Raw genomic sequence first — 20,607 nt, 5'->3', positions numbered from 1 at the left:
AGAGCTGCTGAGAGCAATTATTGCTTTTTAGAAAAATATGAATACTTAATATTGCTGAAAAGCTTAGAACTCTAGTTGCCTATTTCATAAAGAGTATGTTTAAGAGTATCTTTAAGATCATAAAGAATATGGTTAGGATCATAAAGAGGGCCAACCCAAAATAAATTCTGCCACAGTTGCCATAGTGGAACAGGCCAGCTGATGCCTGGGGAAATGGGATGCTCAGACACATTGGTTGTAGGAGGGGTCAACTCAAAGTCATGAGTTGGGTTCATAGCCTGCAGTCACTCCCAATGGTTGGGGTCCATGCCCCAGCGCACCCTGTTGCAGTCCTGTGTCCGTCCTGTAGATAATGGGGACCAGGGCTGCATCCATGGTCCAGAGGTTCCCATGGTGCCTGGCTCCATCTTCACATTCCCTTTGAAATGTTGACATGCTGGGCCCAGAAGGCAGCAGTGCCTACCACCAGCCTAACTGGACCAAGAGAGATAAGGTAGTCTTGTATGCGATGGTGGTGGAGCATGCCAATGTGGCCCTCACTACCACCAGGGGCACTACCACCAGGGCCTCAGGGAATGTCAGTGGGGTGGTGCTCTGCCCTGGGCTTGGATGCCACAGCCGGTACAGTTCCTGATGGGGCTCTAGACTCAGTCACTGTCTGGCACTGGGGTATGTGGTTTATACCCTGTATACTGCATCTTCTTACCCTCTCATCCATGTGGATGCCCATCAAAAGTAAGCAGCTAAAAGACCAGGCAAAAGTGGAGGGGTGCTCTGCCCCATAATCAGTAGTATTTGGTTGGCATTGGAGAAACTCACAGGATAGCTACTGATCACCTCAAGCAGGACAGCAGGCATGCATCAAGGAGCTGCCAATAGCCTTCTGTGGTCTCATGACATCTTTGCTCAAGTGGCTCCTCTTCCTGTTTCACCAGTGGCAGCAGCTGGGGTTACCAAATGTGGCCCACAGGGTCAAACATTTTGAGGGTGCTGGCAGAAACCTTCATTGCTAATTACTGGGTGTCCATGACCTACCCCATATTGCTGGGACAGTGTGTGGTGGGCTGGGCTGCTGTGGGTGATGGTGTGTGTGAGGGGCTTCTACTTTTTTTTGCTATGGCCTCTGCTGTCTGGTGGAGGCCTATGCCTCTTGGGTGTGGGGTAAGGGCTGCTGGCAAGGCCCTGCAACTTCCCTCTCTTCACATGTCTATATGACTAGTTCCTTACGTGTGCTACCCAGTAGTTAGTTGGTTCCCTGTTGTCCATCACAGCCACATCATTGCACCCTTATGGAGTAATGTGGTCACAACAGCAAGCTTGCTGGGATGCCAGTTCAGTCATGGTCTGTGCATCCCAGTTGCAAGGGCATTTGCCCAATTACCAGCCTGTGCATTTCCCCTTAGGAATGCATCAGTGGCCCTATTGTTATACCAATGGCCAGCCACAAAAGCCCTCAGGACTGCACTGCCCCAACTAGTAATTTTCCAAGCTTTACCCTGCTATTTGGACAAAAAGGTGTTAACCAAACTATATCTTATAAAATCACCTATTTTGTAAGATCATACTGTGCAAATAGTCATGGCCTTACCAAATGACCAAGAATAGTTCATTATCTTAGTCCTAAATATATTAGCTTGGAAGTAGATGTCTGTGAAATCCACAAAATGGCTTATTTAATAACAACAACAAAACAACAACAACATAATGTGAATGATTCTAACAACTAAAATTAATTAAACAGAATGTCAGTAATTGGTTCACATGGTTCATTTCCTCATAAGTTTTCTTAATGTCAGCTGGTTTTAATTGGAAACATTTATGCATCCCTGCCTATCTGACTCTATTGTAATGAGTGTATCTAAATATTAAAAGCACAATTGCATGCTTTGTTCAGAAATGTAACTAAAAAAATAAATCCCAAAATAATGCATTTTTGATCATTCTAAATTCATATTATATGACGTGTGAAAGCAGTAATATCACAATAGGACAGATGTATATTGTACTTACCTAGATATGACAATTCCATTGATTAAAACAAATTTAAAAAGTTCTTGTGCTTTCTCCCTGTCTCGAGACTTTTCTTTGGCTGTCAAAGTATCATAAGGTACTAATAAAGGATGGGTGCCTCCACCTGTAATAAGGAAACAGAATTGTTGCTATTTACTGCTATGCTATCAACTTTCAAAACATTAAGAATTACAATATTTTCAATTTGTCTTCTGTATTTTGATTCTTAGGTTTTCTGCAAGGCATTTCAACTTTACCTTTATTTTCTAATTCAATTTTCTTCTTTTTAGCCCAAATGTTATGATAGTTTTCTGCCACCACCTCAACCATTCCCTGCATCATCACAAAACAGAGAAAGAATAATCTACAGTCAACTAATTTAAAAAAATATATATATTTCCACATCGTTTCCAAAACACAGTTTATTAAAACAGATGTTGCTGTGTTATGGAATAAGAAACAATAAATGTACTGAAAATATTTTTTTTAAAAATCAAAACCCTGGTACTAAACATAGTAAAATATCTATATAGCTAGTTGAATTCTAGCTACCAACAGAGGTAGGAATAGTTTCAGAGGGTAGTAACAGAACAACTAGTAGAACAGTTAGAGCTGACTTCAGTAGCATCTTACAGACCAAGATTTTCAGGGTATAAGTTTCAAGAGTCAAAACTCTCTTTATAAGAGGCAGGAATATAGATCTTTCCTGTGCTCATCCCCTTCACCTTAGTAATGCCATCTGAATCCTGGAAATAGCTATAGTCTTTTTGCCCTTTGCTGCTCCCCAGTCCTCAACACACAAGGTTATTAATCCACATTAGTGTTTCTGCCCCCACAATCTAGTTTCTGGGGGTCAAAAAGAGCCTACTAGAGGACAAGGGGAACACTGCAAAAATCTGCATTCCTGCCACAGTTAGTAGTTAGGATCCAACTAGATATGCCATGAGTTTCTTAATGAACCTGTTCAGCAGTCATTCTATTCTATACTCACAATCAAACTGTGAACCAATTAGGAATATGTTTGGCTTACATCAATCAGCTAAAACAGCCACCAAACATGTCTGAAGCATGTTTGAAGCTTTCTCTTGGTCAGAAGCTGATTAGGAAATCACAACCATCCTCAGCAAAATAGTTATGAAATTGCAAAAGGGAGAGGAAAAAGAGTTTATATCTCCTTCCTTTTCAAAACTAGCAATGCTTCTGAAGTCACATTGCTAAAGGAGAGGAGAAAGAGTTCACTTATGTCCTGTTCTCTGCAGCACATGCTGACAGCCTGGGATGGGGAAAGATCTGTTTCTTTCTTCCCATCCCAAAATGAGAGCTTGGACTGCAAGGAACAGGAATGATCTCCTTTTCTCTATAGCCCAAGCTAACAGCTTCTGATCACTGCTCCCATGCTAAATTTGATGGGTCTCAGAAAAACTGGGAGACAGCAAAGTTTCCAGGATGAGATATCAGAAATTGGGAATTGTCTCCAGATTACCCCCTCCCCTCAAAACTTTGGTGGGTACACAGAAAATTTCCCCAGCAGGCTGTGACAGACTGCACTTCTTAGAAGTTCAGAAGTGCTGTACAACCAGCTGAAGGACTGTGAAGAGCCAAACCAGGAACTAAAGATTGAAGTGAACTGCACAACAGCAATGATATCAGCTACAGCGGGGAAGACACTGAATATGATGTAGCTAAGCAGGTTGTTGATGCTGCTACTGTTTATATTGTTATAATTTTTTATAATGTTGAAGAGTTTTATTGAATTTTATATTAACATTAGGTAGTCTTTCAGATTATTTAATTATGTTTTGTGATTATGATTATTGGTTTTCCCTCTTGCTGTTAGTCTATTTTGGCATTAAGTTATTTGTAATTTGTTTTCTATTTTTGTTTTATCTTGAGCTTAAGACCATTGGTCAAAGAAGCTAACAAATAAAAGGAAAGGATGCTGCTTGTGCTTCTGTCAGCACTGCACAGCACCTCACCCATCTTGCTCCCCAGGTGCCAGCAAAGGGACAAACTGTGGAGGGTTAATTCTTCACAGAAACAGAGAGCCTTGAGTGACAGGCTGCTCCAAGGCTGGTTAGCATCAGCTGAGCAGAAAAAGACTTGAGAGCTGCATGCTGAAGAACCAGTCAGATTTCTGCCTTGACTGAGCTGAGTCTGATTTCAGCCTTAGCAGAGAGCAGTTTAACACAGATAGAGAAGCTGACAAAAAAGTTTGGGAAGCTGGTGAAAACTCACATTTGGGCCAAAGAAAGAGGATAGTGGGAGGAGAATTTCTTTACCCAGACAAACAGGGAGTTAGCTCTGAACAGCGCAGAGATCCCTGGGCCTGGTGTGGTTAGCAACTTTCTTTAGAGACCTTGATAATCAGTTAAAAACTAAAAATGAGTACTGGTGTTTCAAGAGAAGGGATTTGGGTATTGAAAAGAGGTACAAGTCTTCTGGAAACTAAATGAGTCAGTGAATACTTTAAAAAAAGTGTACTGGAGTGTCTAGAGAACACTGGAACAAAAGCCTCTCAACGTAAAGTAAATGTGAATAGCTGAAGAAACTCTCATTAGCCTGAAATATAAGAACTAAAATCTGTGCATGTACTGGTTTTACCTCAGAGTTATCTATATTACGTTTCCTCAGAACTTTCAAACCGTGATTTCAGCTAATCTTTCCCCTCTATTTTGAATAAAAATATTTTGTTAATTTTGAATTTCAAAATGTCTCAAGTGAAAAGTGAAAATTTCAAAATGTCTCAAGTGAACAGTGTCATTTTCAGTGGTTAAATTAAAGGGCAATCCCAGAGCTTCCCTCAGATTCCTGGACTGAGCCAGCAGTAAAATATCATACCGAGACAGGGTGGGACATCCAAAGCTCTTGGGAGGGGTGGGAGAACAGACCACTAGGGTTGCTCAGTCTGAAAGGGAGAGAAAAATGGAGGGGAAATCTGGCCTCTGAGAGAGGGAAGTGGAAGGGGCCACCATCATACAGGCCATAAGAAGCTGACTCCCAGTTGATCATTCATCAGCTGAAAGTCAGCTTCTGATGGCTGAAAGTAACCTGTTCCTGTAAAAAAACAGTAACAGTTTATGAACAGCTAAAACACTCACTGAGTAACTGGCTTCCTGATCACCACAGGCAAACAAGAAGCAACCCAAACTTGTTTGACATGTTTGAGCATTCCTACCTCCAACCAATTCTGTTTCATAAACCAATATATTCATTTTCATTGGGAGCCAGTAGCTAAAAACTCAGTAGCTGGTTTGAATCAATATGTGAAATTCACACCCAATTCTTTCAAATCATTCCAACCCTGGGTTCCAGCCCACAATGCTTCAGTGACAACAGAAGCCACAAGAGTAGAATTCTTCTACAGTCTCCCCAAGATTATTCCCCTATTAAGTTCTCACCAACATTCCAGGCATCCTATTCCTGCTCACTGTCTTTTTATCAATAGTAAATTGTCCCTCTCATTTCAAGGCCGTATTCATAATTTGCTTCAGGCTCTATTTTCTCCTTGACTCCTTTGCCTTTCTCATGTGGGTCACTATTGATATTAATTAAAATGAATGGTGTTTTTGAAGTGATATACCTCTGAATATCTTAAAACAAACCTGGAGTTCCCTAGAGAGTACAACATTTGACAGATCAAGTGGAGCTGGGCTGTATCCATTTCCCTATTGATAAAAAAGATAAAATATTAGCTGTTATTTTTCCATATGTATACAATCTTCATTTTATTCTTTGTACAGGCTATTTTTAGTGATACAAAAGTTTCCATATGTCTGTACTATACCCTTTTCTACACTAGAAGCTTAAATTCTTATCTTAGTGATTCTAGACAATGGGAACTGACAGTAGGACAGAGCGGAAACACTGGGACACTCAGAAACACTGGAGCATTCTTCTAGAACCTGAACAATTGCGCTGCAAAAAAAGAATTCACTGTGATGCCACCCATGCCTCTCTACGTTGCCAGTAAGTCCCCCCTGCCTGTTGTCGGGAGGGACTTGACAATTCTAAAAGCTTCAATGACTTATTTCCGTACTTAATGCTCTATTAAAAGAACAGGGCATTTTTCTTTTTTATCACGTATGTGTGCATTGGTCAACAATTTTTGTTGAAACCATCTGGCAACACTTTGTACACACATCTTTAGTTGCAGCGAATCAATCCCACAAGGGATTCAGGAATCTAGACATATTTTCCTGGCATGTTAATGTAACCTTAACTGCCCTAAGGGGCTAAAGAGTTGAGCTGTTCCATGTCAGAGGAAAAGGTGTGATCATCATAGACTGGATGGCCTGAAGTAGCAGGTAGCTTGCCTCAAGTAGACTCCAGCTTGCCTATAAAATTATACATTAATATTTTAGGCATAATTTCTTATACTGTTAATTGAAAAGGAGGTTGTCTTTTTATTAACTGGCTGTTAGTCTGTATTTTGGTTGTTACTGTGAATGTTTGCAGTAGATATTACAAGTGGGGAGGTACCCACAAGAAACTTGAGGAAGAAGAAGATGATATTGGATTTATATCCCGCCCTCCTTTACCTTCCTCCCCCACAACAAACACCCTGTGAGGTGGGTGGGGCTGAGAGGACTCTCACAGCAGCTGCCCTTTCAAGGACAACCTCTGCCAGAGCTATTGCTGACCCAAGGCCATTCCAGCAGGTGCAAGTGGAGGAGTGAGGAATCAAACCCAGTTCTTCCAGATAAGAGTCCGCACACTTAACCACTACACCAAACTGGCTCTTCTGAAGCAGCCATCTCATTCTCTCCACTTGTTACCTCTCTCCTACTACTTCTCTCATTCTCTCACTTTCTCCCTTCTGCCACCCCTTTTCTTACTCTTTCTCTCCCCCATGCCTGTCACTTTCTCTTTCTGCTCCCAACACTCTCCCAGCCTCTCACTTGCTTCTATCCTCCCACAGTAGCAGCAGCAATAGTAGTGGCACTCCCAGCTGCCTACCTCCTTACCTCCTGCAGCAGCAATAGTAGCAGTGCTCCCAGTCACATACCTACTTCCTTCCCCCATTGCAGCAGTGTGACAGTCCTCCCAGCAGCCCACTTACTTCCCACCCCCCAGCAGCAGTGCTCCCACCCACCCGATTCCTACACCCCTACATACAACAGCAGTAGCCACAGATCTACCAGCTACAGAAATCAGTTCCCCTTAGGTTGCCCACTCCAGGTTGGGAAATTCCTGGAGATTTGGAGGTGGAGTCTTGGGAGGGTGGAGTTTGGAGAAGGAAGTGACCTCAGCAAGGTATAATGCCATAGACTCCACCTTCCAAAACAGACATTTGCTCCAGGGGAACTGATCTCTGTCATCTGGAGATCAGTTGTAAGCCCTCAGCTAGAGGTTGCCAATGCTAGAAATTATACATTAATACTTTTGAGACTACTAGAATATTTTAGGAAAGAAATAGGGCAGACAACACATCAAGGTGGAACTCTTCACCTCCTGGCTCAACCAACTTTATTAAAGGATTTCCAGGATGAGATAAGCCATGATCACAATTTTTTGAAACTATTTAGAAGACTAGCCCATCATGCCAGACTTCCTTAAAAAGTAAACAAATAAAACTAGAGAAATTATGTGTAACTTAATCACAGAACGAATATGGACAAACCAACATGTATTTTTGTGTTTGAAAAAAAAAAAGTGCTTACTTGACTGGACTGTGATATAGTGCGGAACTTTTCATTTTCTCGCTGCTGTACCATCAAATCTTCTTTGGTTCTTTCTAGACTCCATCCCATTGCTAACATAGTTTTAAGAGATTCTCTGGCAGGCCATCGATATATTTCCTTTTCCTTTAAAAAAGGGGTTTATTTAAAGTTTGTAATATTCATCAAAAAAGTCTTAAGGGATATTTTCCCACAATGGTCAATATGCCAATTCAAAAATGAATGGGTTGTAGAAAGATGTGGCTAAGGACAGCCCTCAACATTTTGTTACACACAATTCAGTTGAATTTTTATAACATTTTTTTTCTAAGCATGATTTTTCATATATATATATAGACACACACACACATTTGGAACTATAGTGAAATGTGCATTTCACAGGTACTTTGTCATCATGAAAGACCATGGTGGGGTCTATTCTAAAAGCGCAGAGCTCACTAGCCTGGCAAGGTGATGTGAGTGCCACCTTTTTTTCCATGACAAAAGGTGCAGGAAAGATGTGGCCAAGGGTTCAAATGGCCTGCCAGTTATTTTTGACAAAAGTAGAAACAGACTCCAGTCCAGAATCAAGTTTATGAGGCGGGTGGAGATTTAGGGGGCCTTTCATGAATACTTTGGTAATTGGATGGGGGGAAAGACCTTAACGAAAGAGAAACCCAGGTCAAATTACTTCAACACAAGAAGGTAAGTCAGAACTTCTGGCAATGGAGCAGTTCCAGCCTGGAAGCTTTTGGTTGAGGCATAGGTGGTAAAGTGTTTCCACTTCAGGCTTACAGGAGCATCTGGTGGATTGTTTACTTTGGTAATTGGATGGAGGGAAAGACCTTAATGAAAGAGAAACCCAGGTCAAATTACTACAACACAAGAAGTTAAGTCAGAACTTCTGGCAATGGAGCAGTTCCCGGCTGGAAACGTTTGGTTGAGGAATAGGTGGTAAAGTGTTTCCACTTCAGGCTTACAGGAGCATTAGGTGGATTGTTTCCTGGTGTTCAATAGAATCTCAGTGACCGGTGGAGGAAAGTTTAAGCAGAATTGTTCATGCAGTGAGTTTGAAGAAACTTGGGTTGTGGTGGAGAACTCTGTCATCCTCCTGGAACAGGAGATCTGGAGCATTCAGTAGACATAGGTATTGACCTCTGGAGAAATGTAGCAGAAGCAGAAACAAGGGTTGTCTGGGCCACGGTAATGCTATAAGGATGCACGAGATATGGTCAGTCAGGATTTTCTGTAGTACTCGAAGAAGCAATGGAAACAGTGGGAACATGTAGAGCAGGTGCTGAGTCCCCCACATAGGAATACATCCCCTAGAGATCCAGGTATTGGGCAACCCCTGGTGCAGAAGAGAGGACACTTTGTGTTGTGTATAGTGGCAAACACATACAAACCCAAATGCCTGAACTTCTGATGTACTGGGGTAAGTTAAATAGGGTCGAACAACCATTTGTGCTCAATTGAACTTATTCTGCTCAGAGCATTTGCTTGTACATTCTGTTCACTAGGCACATGCATTGCTGTCAAGAAGACATGATTGAGGATGGACCAGTTCCACAGAGCTATTGCTGACTTGCACAAAATCACAGAGGCTGTTCCCCCTTGCTTTTTTATATAGAATGTAGTTGCTACAGACAATGTGTACAACTTTGGATGTGTACAATTACAATGTGTACAACTACATGTACAACTGCAATGTGTTCAACTACATGTTTCCACCATTTCCACCCTGGACAACTTTGCCTTGTATCACTGGGCGGAAGGAGATCAGAGCTTTCCAGACAGCAAAGAGTTCTAGTACACTGATGTTGGAGAGTCGCTGTAGTACAGACCACTGGTCTTACACAAAGAGGCCCTTGCAGTGGGCTTCCTAATCCCACAGCAAGGCATCTGTGTACACCATGGTCAAAAGGGCATCCCAAGTAAAAGGGTTTCCCACCGTTGAAGGGACAGAAGGATCTGATGCAGGATTTTTAGGACCGTGGACTGCGAAATGGTCAAGGGATTGTAATGCCAGATGAACCACAGTTGTAAGGATCTCATATGTAGGTTTGCAAGAGGCACAACAAAGGTCATTGAAGCCATGAAGCCCGGAAGGTGCTGGATCATTATGGCTTGTAGAGCATGAGATGAAAGGAAACGTAGTGCCAGGGCTTGTCCAGTTAATGCTCTGCCCATGGGAAGGAAAGACCTGCACTGAACCATGTCCAGACAGGCACATATGAACTAAATAGTCTGAGATGCATGAAGGGAGATTTTTTCCTGATTCATGCAAAGGGAGTTGAGGAGGGGGTTGGGGATCTGAAGCATCAGCATGATATTGTGCTACAGTTGCTGAGAAGACTGAGCCATGAGGAGCCAATTGTCTAATACAGAAAAATGAGTACACCTTGAGTGCAAAGAACTGCTACCACTATTGCCATGCACTTTGTGAAAACTTGAGGTGCAGTGGAGATTCCAGAAGAAAGGGCTCTGTATTGATAGTGGATGTGTCTAATAGCAAAACAGAGGTTATGGCAGTGCTGAAGTTGAGTTGTGATGTGAAAGTAGTCATCCTTCAGACTGATGGATGCCAACCAGGTCTTGGGCAGAATCAATGGAAGAATGGATTGAAGTGTCACCATCCAGAACTTTGTTTTCCTGATGTGTTTGTTGAGGTCCATGATGGGATGCTTGCTGCTGTCTTGTTTGGGGACAATGAAGTAGCACCCACAACAATGTTGTATGTGAGGCACAGGATTTATGGCACCCTTGGATATAAAACCCTGTACCACTTCCAGAAGTAGAGGAGATGGAGGCATGATCATGAAACCGGGAACTCAAGGTGGTAAATTGAACTCTATGGCTTACCCCACCTGGATGATGGTGAGGACCCAGGTGTTGGTGGTGATTCTTTCACAAGTACTGATGTAGGGAAACAGCTGGGTTCCTACAGATGGGTTGGTGGTGGTGTGACTTCTGCATGGCTCACTGGAATGTCAAAAAGATTGTTTGGCTTGTTGTGTAGAGTTTTTTGAAGTAGGTGGTTTAGACCTTGGTTGGTAGGGTTATTCTGAGGACAGCTGACACCTTTTTCAAGGCTTGAACTGTGGTGGAGAACACTCATGCCAGATGAACAACATCTGACAGGAGTTTCCAGGACTTAGGTTTCACATGGTGAGGGGAAGTTGGTGGAGCAACACCCAGGTTCCTGGCACATTAACATCCATCATCAAACCCAGGGCTTTTTTTTGAGCAGGAACGCACAGGAATGCAGTTCCAGCTGGCTTGGTGCCAGGAGGTGTGGCCTAATATGTAAATAGGTTCCTGCTGGGCTTTGCCTATGTGAAACAATGGTGTTGTTGGGGGTGTGGTCTAATATGCAAATGAGTTTCTGGTCAAACCTATTTAGAAGTAGGAGTCAAGCTGCTTCAGACCAACATGGCTGCACACTTGGATCTATCTATTTAGAAGTGTCATCTGTTGCTGAGTGAAATAGGCCCTCATTATCACATGGGAGATCTTCAATATTCAACTTGATGTTGAACACAAGCATGCATGATGGCGGAGAGCAACAGCGGTCTCTAGGATGTGAGAGAAACAAGTAATTCTGTATATCACAGTAGTGATTTGTTGTTTGGATGTCCTGCAAGCCTCCTGAGTCAAAGATGTACTGTAGCTTCAGGTTGAATTTCGGGAGGAAGGTGAGGAATCAGAGCAACAACCTTTATTGAAATATTAAAGTTGTATATTGACAAGTAAGATAAATATGTCTGCATTCTAGAAGACAGAGAGGTCAGGGAGTAGTTTTTTGCTAAGGTGTCGATTTTTCTGCCCTTACAATTTGTTGGCACAACTAGATGTCAAGTTTGCTTCCCCTATGATGATGAATGAACAATAATGGAATCGGGCTCTAGATGTGAATGTAAAAACTTAGAATCTCCAGTCTGGACTTGATATGCGGCTTTGTAATGTTTAGATACAGTTGGAGTTGAGGCTTGTTTGGACCACATTTCCTTGAGTTTAGCCAAGTGTACCAGTAGCATAGGCAGGACTATCGTTGATGGAAGATCAGACTGTAAAACGTCATGAACAATGTCAGTCACTACTGGAGCATCTGTAGCAAGCTGTATGCCCAAAGCTGTTGCCATGCATTGCAGAACGTTTAGAAAACCTTTGCCCCCTTCTGAAGAAGAAAGAATTGGCTGGCGATCGACCTGTCTCAATGGGGACATCTGTGGTATCTTCAGCATAGGTCTTGGAAATATCAAATCTAACACTGGAAGGATCTGGTGAATCAAACCCGAGGCCATCTTGGTGCTTGGGGGGAGGGCAGTGGGAGGGCTTCTAGTTTTCTGGCCCTACTGGTGGATCTCCTGATGGTCACTGCGTAACAGAGTGTTGGACTGGATAGGCCACTGGCCTATTCCAACATGGCTTCTCTTTTGTTCTTATGATAAGGCTGCTGAACATTACCTTCAGTAAGGTGATCAGTAGCAATCAACTACTCTCAGTTTTGGTATCTGACAATCCATCCGGGTGTGGTAATAGATCCAAAGGCTGAGGTATTGGTTGGCTGAAATTGGAACCAATGTGTTGGTAAGATGGAGAACAAGGCAATCCCAAGGAATGCTGTGTGACATATCAACAATAGGTCAGAGAGAAGTGTGACCAGTGGTGGCTGTGCAGACAGGGCTGAGAATGATATCAGGACTAGGTATGGGTCTGGAAGTAGTCTCTGTATGGGTTCCAGGAGCATGATCTCAATTGGGACCAAACATATTGTGGTTGGCAGGAGTAGGTTTGTGTACCACAGCAGTACCAAGGTGGCCTCAAAGTTCATGAACAGCAGTTTAAAACCTCCCTGCCTTGGTAATAGGAGCAGTCACTAGCAGAGCAGCAAGAGTGCAATCAGGATTTATCTATTGAGTGATGATATGACCTTGGTGCAAAGAGATGAGAATGGTGTCAGTTTTGAGAAAGGGGCCATTGGGAAGAGCGAAGGCCCTCCAATTCCAGCAGGATCAATGGTGGAGCCAAATAGATGTGGAGGAGATGCTGACTGGTTGCTGCTTAAGCAAGATAGGGTCCAGAGCAATGATCCCTCTAAGCTGCAGATTCTTGTGAACAAAAATTCTACTTTGTAAGCTACTGGCATTAAAGTTGTGAGCTTATGTGTGAGCTGGAGGCTAAAAATCTGTGAGCTCGCTCACACTAACTCAGCTTAGAGGGAACACTGGTCCAGAGCCAAGGTCAGAGGTCTTGATTGAATATCAGCCACATTGGGAGTCTCCACTGGGGTTCTAACAGAAGGTGACCCAGTAGATAGGCCTGTGAACAATTGTCATCTGATGGATCTTGTATGTCGAGTAAAAGATTATGTTCACAAAACCAAAAACAACATGATGCTGTGAAATCATTCTAAATTCAGTGATGTACAATCCTAGGCAAAATTCCTTCAGTTTAAGCCCACTAATTTAGCTGGGCTGAAATGGGAGTAACTCTGCAAATGAGTGCACTGTATGTTCGTCAAACTACACACAGAATTACAGCCTTAGAGTTAAAAGCTCCAAGGTGGCTTCCATTCAAGCATATCAAAATGCTGTAAAACATATTCCATCCACAGAAAACCTGTCAGCAGAGTGAAATTTGTATTTGTTATTTGAATTGAAGGGAAGAGCAGTACAGAGGTGATTGGAAACTAGCTAGCAGTTATTAGAAGTCAAATATCCTGAAACCATTTTGAAACTTGTGATTTTGCTACAATAAGAGCAGCAAGGATTTGCCCGTAGAGATATTTATTTATTCTACTTAAGCACATAGAAATCAATGGTCTTAAATATTCCAAACTGTAATAGAATGTGGCATCACCAATAAGCTTCATACTGGAATTTCTGATGAATTCTAACACATGAGAAAGTAAGGGAGACAAGACTTTAGAGGCAAACTTGCATCATCATACTGCAACTTCACAGAGAAGACTAACAGTACAATCCTAGGCCTAAATCAATGATCTCAAAAAGGTTAACGCTGTTTAGGTATAACAGTATAAATGAAAAACTGTGTACGAAACTTGCTATTTTGTTGAATAAATCAGTTCAGGCTCATCTTCATTACCTTTTCATTTAATGTTTTAAAGGGTCTTATTAAAGGATGTGTCTTCATATTTTCATCTAGTGAAGCAGCATACTTCCATCCACTATTACTCTGAAAACAGACACACAATCCACACAGTGCACATTAGCCTATGGATTTAATTGCATAAGATACTGCAATAGCTGCTCACATAAAATTTATTTTTCAAAAGAAAAAAAGAATAGATGAATTGGCTGATAGATGATTTGAAGATGAGGAAAAAGAACTGATTTTTATACTTTGCTTTTCTCTACCCTAAGAAGTCTCAAAAATGGCTTACAATCACCTTTCCTTTCCTTACAACAGGGGGCTGAGAGAATTCTGAGAGAAATATTACTAGCCTCAGGACACCTGTGGAGGGGTGAGGAATCAAACCCAGTTTTCCAAATTAGAGTTCACCAATCTTAACCATGACACCATGCTGGCTCTCTTCATCCAGAAACAGAGACTTCATGTTCAGAGATCATTATCAATATGTGTGTTTGGACAATACATGGTTTCTACATGTTAAGAACTGACAACAAAAGAAAACAAGTAACATGGCTTAGATAAACACCATAGATAGGACACACACTTTTTGAAAACCATCGGTTATTTTTTAAAAGAAAGTGGCCTGTATTTTACTGCTTGTTTTTAGTGGTGGAAGAGCATTTCTGTTATGAGAAGAAAGTGGGATTTTTGACTATTTCCTCTCTCTGCTGAGAGAAAATCTTACTCTGAGGGGAAGTCTAACTCTGTTAGGTCCAGTCCATGGGCCAATATAATTGGCTACAAGCTATTAAGCATCATCTAGCGAATGAGGAAACCATGTAAGCATACAACGACATTCCATTCACATGAATTGTCCCCTGGCTCACTTGTGCCCTATGTGTCGAGACAGCCCTAAACAATGTGAAAGTATTGTACATGTACATACTACGTAAAATTTCCAGTTACCATAGTCCCAGCAGAACTGCTGAGTTTCTAGCAATTGCTGCCTTAATGCCCTAAATCTGAAGTCCAGAAACCAAATTCCATGAACTCCTTTTTGTGGATCTTTGAGTGACCCCCTTAAAGTGTCATAATGAGAATCACTGGACCATTTCTTGTCAGAAACATATACCTATTGATAAAACCTCTAATGCAGAGGTGTCAAACTCATTTGTTATAAGAGGCAGATCTGACATAAATGTCACTTTGTTGGGCCAGGCCATGTGTGCCATAAAGTGTAACACGAGGTAACAGATATAAACTTTATAAAGATGGTTTCAGATGCCAAATGGCAATAGGCTTGATTGGATTAGGTGTGATATGCAGAGGGGTAGTAGGTGTGGAGATATCATCACTGGTAATGAGACAGGAAACCTAGGTAATGAAACAGGAAACCTAGGTCTCTTTGGTCCAAAAGGATGCAAAGAATAAATGGACATAAGTCTGAAGAAGTGAGAAGTGTCTCATGAAAGTTCATACCCTGCCACAAATTTTGTTAGTCATCAAGTTGCTAGTGGACTCTTACTCTTTCTAAAGCTGCAAGAAACCACAACGTTCAAAAACCAATGGAAGGACATTTTAACCTTACAGGACATTCAACTGCTGACAAAAGAATAGCAGTTCTTTTACAAAGGAATTTCAGAGGAAGATTAAAAAGAAAGCCTGATGAACTGCAACTGATAATGAAGGTCAATGTATCCTCCTGGGTTTCTTCTCTCATTACCAATAGTTGTTATTGTTATTTGGCATCTGAAATAACTTCACCCTCCAAGATATAAAGACAGATGGACTCACATTCTAGCTGTATCTGAAGAAATGAGCAGTGACTCATGAAAGCTCATGCCCTGTCACAAAGTTTGTTAGTTATAAAGGTGCTATGGGACTCTTGCTCCCTTCCACTACTAAAGATTGCAAGCTGTGTTGTTAGGTTTCTTTTACTATTATTTTTACCTGTTAGAACTGGAAAGTGGAATCACTCCAAGGCCAGTTCTGCACTAGACCTTTAATCCTGGTTCAGCCCTGTTCCCAAACTGACATTCTACACTAGAATCATAGAAACTAACTCTATGAGTCTATGGTTCCAGTGTAGAAAATCAGTTTGGAGACAGGGCTGAACCAGGATTAAAGGTCTAATGTGGAACTGGCACAAATAAAATAATGTGTTGCTTTCAGACTGGACAAAATCCACTCACAGCTAGTGACGATAATAGCTAGGACTTTTTTGTAGCAAGAACTCCTTTGCATATTAGGCCACATATCCCAATGTAGCCAATCCTCCAAGAGCTTACAGGGTTCTTAGTACAGGGCCTACTGCAAGCTCCATGAGGACTGGCTACATCAGGGGTGTGTGGCCTAATATGCAAAGGAGTTCCTGCTACAAAAAAGCCCTGATAATAACAAGTTTAAAAAGCAAGGGAGGGCTAATGTGAAGAAAGGCAGCTAGTGAAGTGAGAAGGGGGAGAGGGAAACCACGTGTTGAACAGGAATATATGGAACCATAAATATTATTAAAAAATACTAGGCTATCTACTTCCAGCCATTAAACCACAGAATCCAATCCAAGTGTTGTTCTTCCTAAACAGGGTCTTTCTGAAAGAAAATGAAATCCCAGATACGAACATAGAAAAACCCTTTTCAAAATAAGCCAAAATAATTTCCCTTTAATCCCCCTTATCCCAGATGCATGTTTCATCCCCACCCCCACCCCTTTTAACATGTGTGCATGTGGGATCAGGACTCAAAGAAAACAGCAGAACAGGGCTTGTTAAAAGAATCTCCCCCCCCCCCCAACACACACACAAGTCAACATGCACAGGAAAGTTTATCCCTGGAATAAAACTTTGGTGGTCTTGAAAGTTTTTTGAGTCTCCTTTTTCTTGTGTGCATGCTCTCTCTTTCTTGCCACCTCCCTCTCTCCCTCTCCAAATGAGGGAAGACCGGCTTAGCAACATAGGAGCGGCCCCAGTGGAGGAAGCAAGAAGAGAGCAGGGGGAGCTAGTCTCTGGTGCACAGACGTGCACTCTCTTTTTCCTTCCCCCTCACTTCCTTCCCAAAGGAGGGAAGACAGGCTTGGCAATGCAGCAGCAACCTCACTGGAGGAAGCAAGAAGAGAGCAGGTGCATGAGCTTTCTGGTGCATGTGCATGCACTCTTCTCCCCCCCCCCCCCAGAGGCTTGGCAGCGCAGCAGCAGCTGGGAGGAGGAAGCAGGAGACAGGCAGTTGCTCATGGGACAACAATCAGCCCTGCAGGGGCTGGATCAGGCCCGCAGCCACACATTTGACACTCTTGCTCTAATATAATCAGAGTAATTTCTGATGCCTTCAGCAGCTGCTAGAAAATTCACAAGTACATTCTCCTCAAAAAAAGTAAGATAAGATATTACTGGAATGTGCTGCTATGATTCAGAAAGGCGAATTTGTCATGTACATAAACTGAATAAATTTCCCATGTTCAACTCTTATTGTTTTTCAGTTGTCATTTTCTGATAGTCACTTGTCAGTAGTACAGTAAGCCATACCTTCTCACAAGCCCATTTGTCATGTGTATGTTCAGCATACTTGTTGACGATATATTCAAGCTTTTCAGGAAGAGTAAAGCTACAAATATAAAAGAGCAGTATCATTTAGCTTCTGCTAAGAGTGAATAAACAGACAAAAAAGAAGATTCATAGGTCACACTGTTCTAGTTCAAGACACATACAAAGAGCTAAACATTCTCATTACATTTCTGTTTTCAAGAAATAAAACAAAGTAGCCACATAATTATAATGACATTTCTGTGTAACTTGTAACAAGGAGCAAACAGGGAAACCATAGTGTTCTGATTTTGTATGTCACTTTCTGCTAAAGAGACAGCAAGGACCCAAGCAGGAAGGAATAAGGTTCCCACATTAGTAATTAGGAGTAAGGTTGTTATGACTCACTTCACTGTGTTGATAGGTTTGGGATCAAAGTTTCCTTCAGCATCTACTGAAGTCTGCTTTTCTAAAGTTGAGGTAATTCGAGTGTCTAAATAGTCTGGTGGCAAAGCACCAGCTATAGCACTTAAACAAGGTAAGGCCATTCGGAAAAGCTCTGGATCATACTTCTGCAGAAGAGATAGGAACTGGTTGGAAAGTTGAATAGAAAAACATGCAAAATATTAGTTCAGGCAACACAGCCATATGGAAGCAGCATTAGTAGATGCTGTTAAATGAAGAAGCAAATATTAAAAGACGCATGCCCCTAAGCAGAAGATCAAGGTGGCATAAAGGACCATATTCACACATCATCCTTTTTTGTGAGGAAATAGTTGTTCAAAGACTCTGTTCATAATAGCAAAACAATTTGCTATAGGAACAAGTTTTAAAGCTGACTGAGCTGATAGGAGTGCTTTTTCACAAACATTTTCAGCTGCATCATCAGTCTGGTGGCAATTTTCTTTAATGATTACTGCAAAAGAACTCAACTGTATTTACCAATTCAGGAAGCAATATTTTCACTGTAAATTTGCTTTTTGCCTTGTTGAGTCACTATGTAGCCAAACCTGATGGTCTGCAAAGTACTGTGATTCTGTTTGGTACATAATTTCAGACTGGCCGGAATTGTCCATGTAACTATTGACAGGGCATATCGCCTCTTACTTGGCTTCATTTGAAGGCAAATGAAGCCAACTGATTATGTAGTGTCCTAATCTTATTCCCTTCTGTATATAGTGCCCACAGCCCATATGACTGTCACCAAGAAAAAAGAGCCAATAAGATAAATATTTGGTGCTCAAAGAGCAGCATATAAGGGAAATAATGGCAGAAAATTTTCAGCTCTGTAAATATATTTCACTACGATTTCACTACTATCTAAACCTAGCAGAGAATAGGTATTGCAGTTTTATCTTTAAAAGTACATTTTTGACATTTGAAAAAATTTAAATGCCACCCATCCTGAGCCTAAGGGGTCTGGTAATACTTAATTTAATCACCACATTCTACACAAACTTCCACAGTCTTGCTATGAGTTCATCTTAGTAAGAAAAGAATAAATTGTGAATGCTCTCATTTTGTTATATCATTCACAAATATCAGTAAAGAAAATTATTGCAGTTCAGGAATCTGCAGAAATCATAGATAAAAATCATTTGTGTTTTTTTAAATTTCATGTTGCAACCAAAAGGTACTCAATAATCAAAATGATTATTTTAAGTTAACAGCAAAGCTGAAGCCCTCACTTCCAAAAGCAATCCACACACAAAAAACATTGCTTCCCAGACCTGCATTTTTATGGTTTCTGAATCTGATAAGAATAATCAAAGTCTGGATCTTATCAGTATATGACATTGTGAGAAATGTTCCCAATTTTAACATTATTTTTCCTACTAAGACAATGGGTCCTTGAGGATCTTGTCTGAATAGAGCCCTTAGTGATTCAGCAAGGTATTTGGATTTGGCTAGATGCATTCATTGTCAATTTTTACATTAAGTAGAAGCAGACTTTAAACAAGCAATCTAGGCAGTTTATAGCATAGATGTTTTTCAAACCTTTATCTTGCAAACCTTTATCTTGATTACTATCTTTACCTTATGGGAGAGGGAATCAAATATTCCCCAGAAAAGTTTCTCAGTTAAATGTAACTCTTCTTCAGCTGCCATTCCATAATTTCCCCATCCTGAAGGCAAGCAGTAATATTTCCAGCATTGCTCAAAGTGATTTGTTAGAAGCTATAAATAACAGAAAAATAATTATAAGAGGAAGAATACTAGAACAAATTATCTTATATAGAAAGGAAAAATAAATAGTAAACTCTCTCCACTGGTATATCTTTAATTTTTATTTATTGTTGTTTGGTTGCAAACCACACTGGGTATGGACTGGCTTAAGTTGTCATTAAGTGGGTCCTAGAACAAACCAACCCTAGCCTCTCCCTAGAACCTAAAATGCTAAACTGAGACTATTGTACCTTGTTCACATTATGTGGAGCTAACAGTCAATGGAAAAGACAATAAAACTAGGAAACTTTGAAGGCAGCAGGAAAACTGGAAGATCCAGCATGAGATGGATTGACTCTATAAAGGAAGCCATGGCCCTCAGTTTTCAAGACTTGAGCAAGGATGTTAAGGATAGGACATTTTGGAGAACATTAATTCATATAGATGTCATAAGCTGGAAGTGATGGTAATTAACACACACATACTTCTAAGCACTATAAAACAATATAATCCTTATTACTAGAATCATTATAACTATTACTAGGTCAATAAAATTGTAGACATTATTATTATTTATTATTATTAAATTTTATTTGTATCCCGCCCTCCCCGCCTAGGCAGGCTCAGGGCGGCTTTTGGAATGGTTTATCAGAATGAGGGTGGAGGTTACCCTCACTGTCTACATTCAGAAAACCTTTGGAGGCCACAACTGATATAGAACGTTGCAGCTAGACTGCTGACCAAGGTCAACAATCCGGAGGTATGTGATCTTGGTTTTACAGCAATTACACTGGCTAACAATCTACTCCAACATGTTCTTTTGACCTTTAAAACCTTAAATGGCTTGCAACCAGGGTATCTGAAAGACCATCTTCTTCCATATGTTCTTGCTAGGGAATTAAGATCACAGGGAGAGGCCCTCCTGCCTGTCTCATCAATCAAAGAAGCTTGTTTGGTGGATACATGAGAGAAGTCACATCCCCACATTATGAAACAATGAGGTGCACTAGGCCCCCTCACTTTTGATCTTTCGGAGGCAACTGAAGACAGTTTTATTTAGGACTGTATTTGGTTCCAATCCAATCCAATCAATCTTTATTGGCATAGATACCACATTTGGTTATTAACAGTCCTGAACTATGATTTTATATGTGGTTTTTTAT

General features: G+C 41.1%; 1 protein-coding gene across 1 annotated transcript in view; it reads right to left on the bottom strand.

Moving 5' to 3' along the window:
* RYR3 (ryanodine receptor 3) overlaps positions 1–20,607 on the bottom strand; it is a 721,882-nt gene that overhangs the window by 254,763 nt on the left and 446,512 nt on the right. The window contains exons 50-57 of the mRNA XM_060262621.1: positions 19,316–19,456; positions 17,687–17,850; positions 17,282–17,360; positions 13,776–13,865; positions 7,671–7,814; positions 5,613–5,675; positions 2,268–2,343; positions 2,011–2,134 (exon numbers count right to left, since the gene is read on the bottom strand). Coding sequence (XP_060118604.1) covers positions 2,011–2,134; positions 2,268–2,343; positions 5,613–5,675; positions 7,671–7,814; positions 13,776–13,865; positions 17,282–17,360; positions 17,687–17,850; positions 19,316–19,456 — 881 coding nt within the window. The remainder of the gene's footprint in view (positions 1–2,010; positions 2,135–2,267; positions 2,344–5,612; positions 5,676–7,670; positions 7,815–13,775; positions 13,866–17,281; positions 17,361–17,686; positions 17,851–19,315; positions 19,457–20,607) is intronic.

Source organism: Heteronotia binoei, chromosome 21 (assembly GCF_032191835.1).
Source record: "Heteronotia binoei isolate CCM8104 ecotype False Entrance Well chromosome 21, APGP_CSIRO_Hbin_v1, whole genome shotgun sequence".
NCBI classification, from domain to species: domain Eukaryota; kingdom Metazoa; phylum Chordata; class Lepidosauria; order Squamata; family Gekkonidae; genus Heteronotia; species Heteronotia binoei.
Note: the sequence above shows the minus strand (reverse complement) of the source record. Positions and strands in the feature narration are given on the sequence as shown.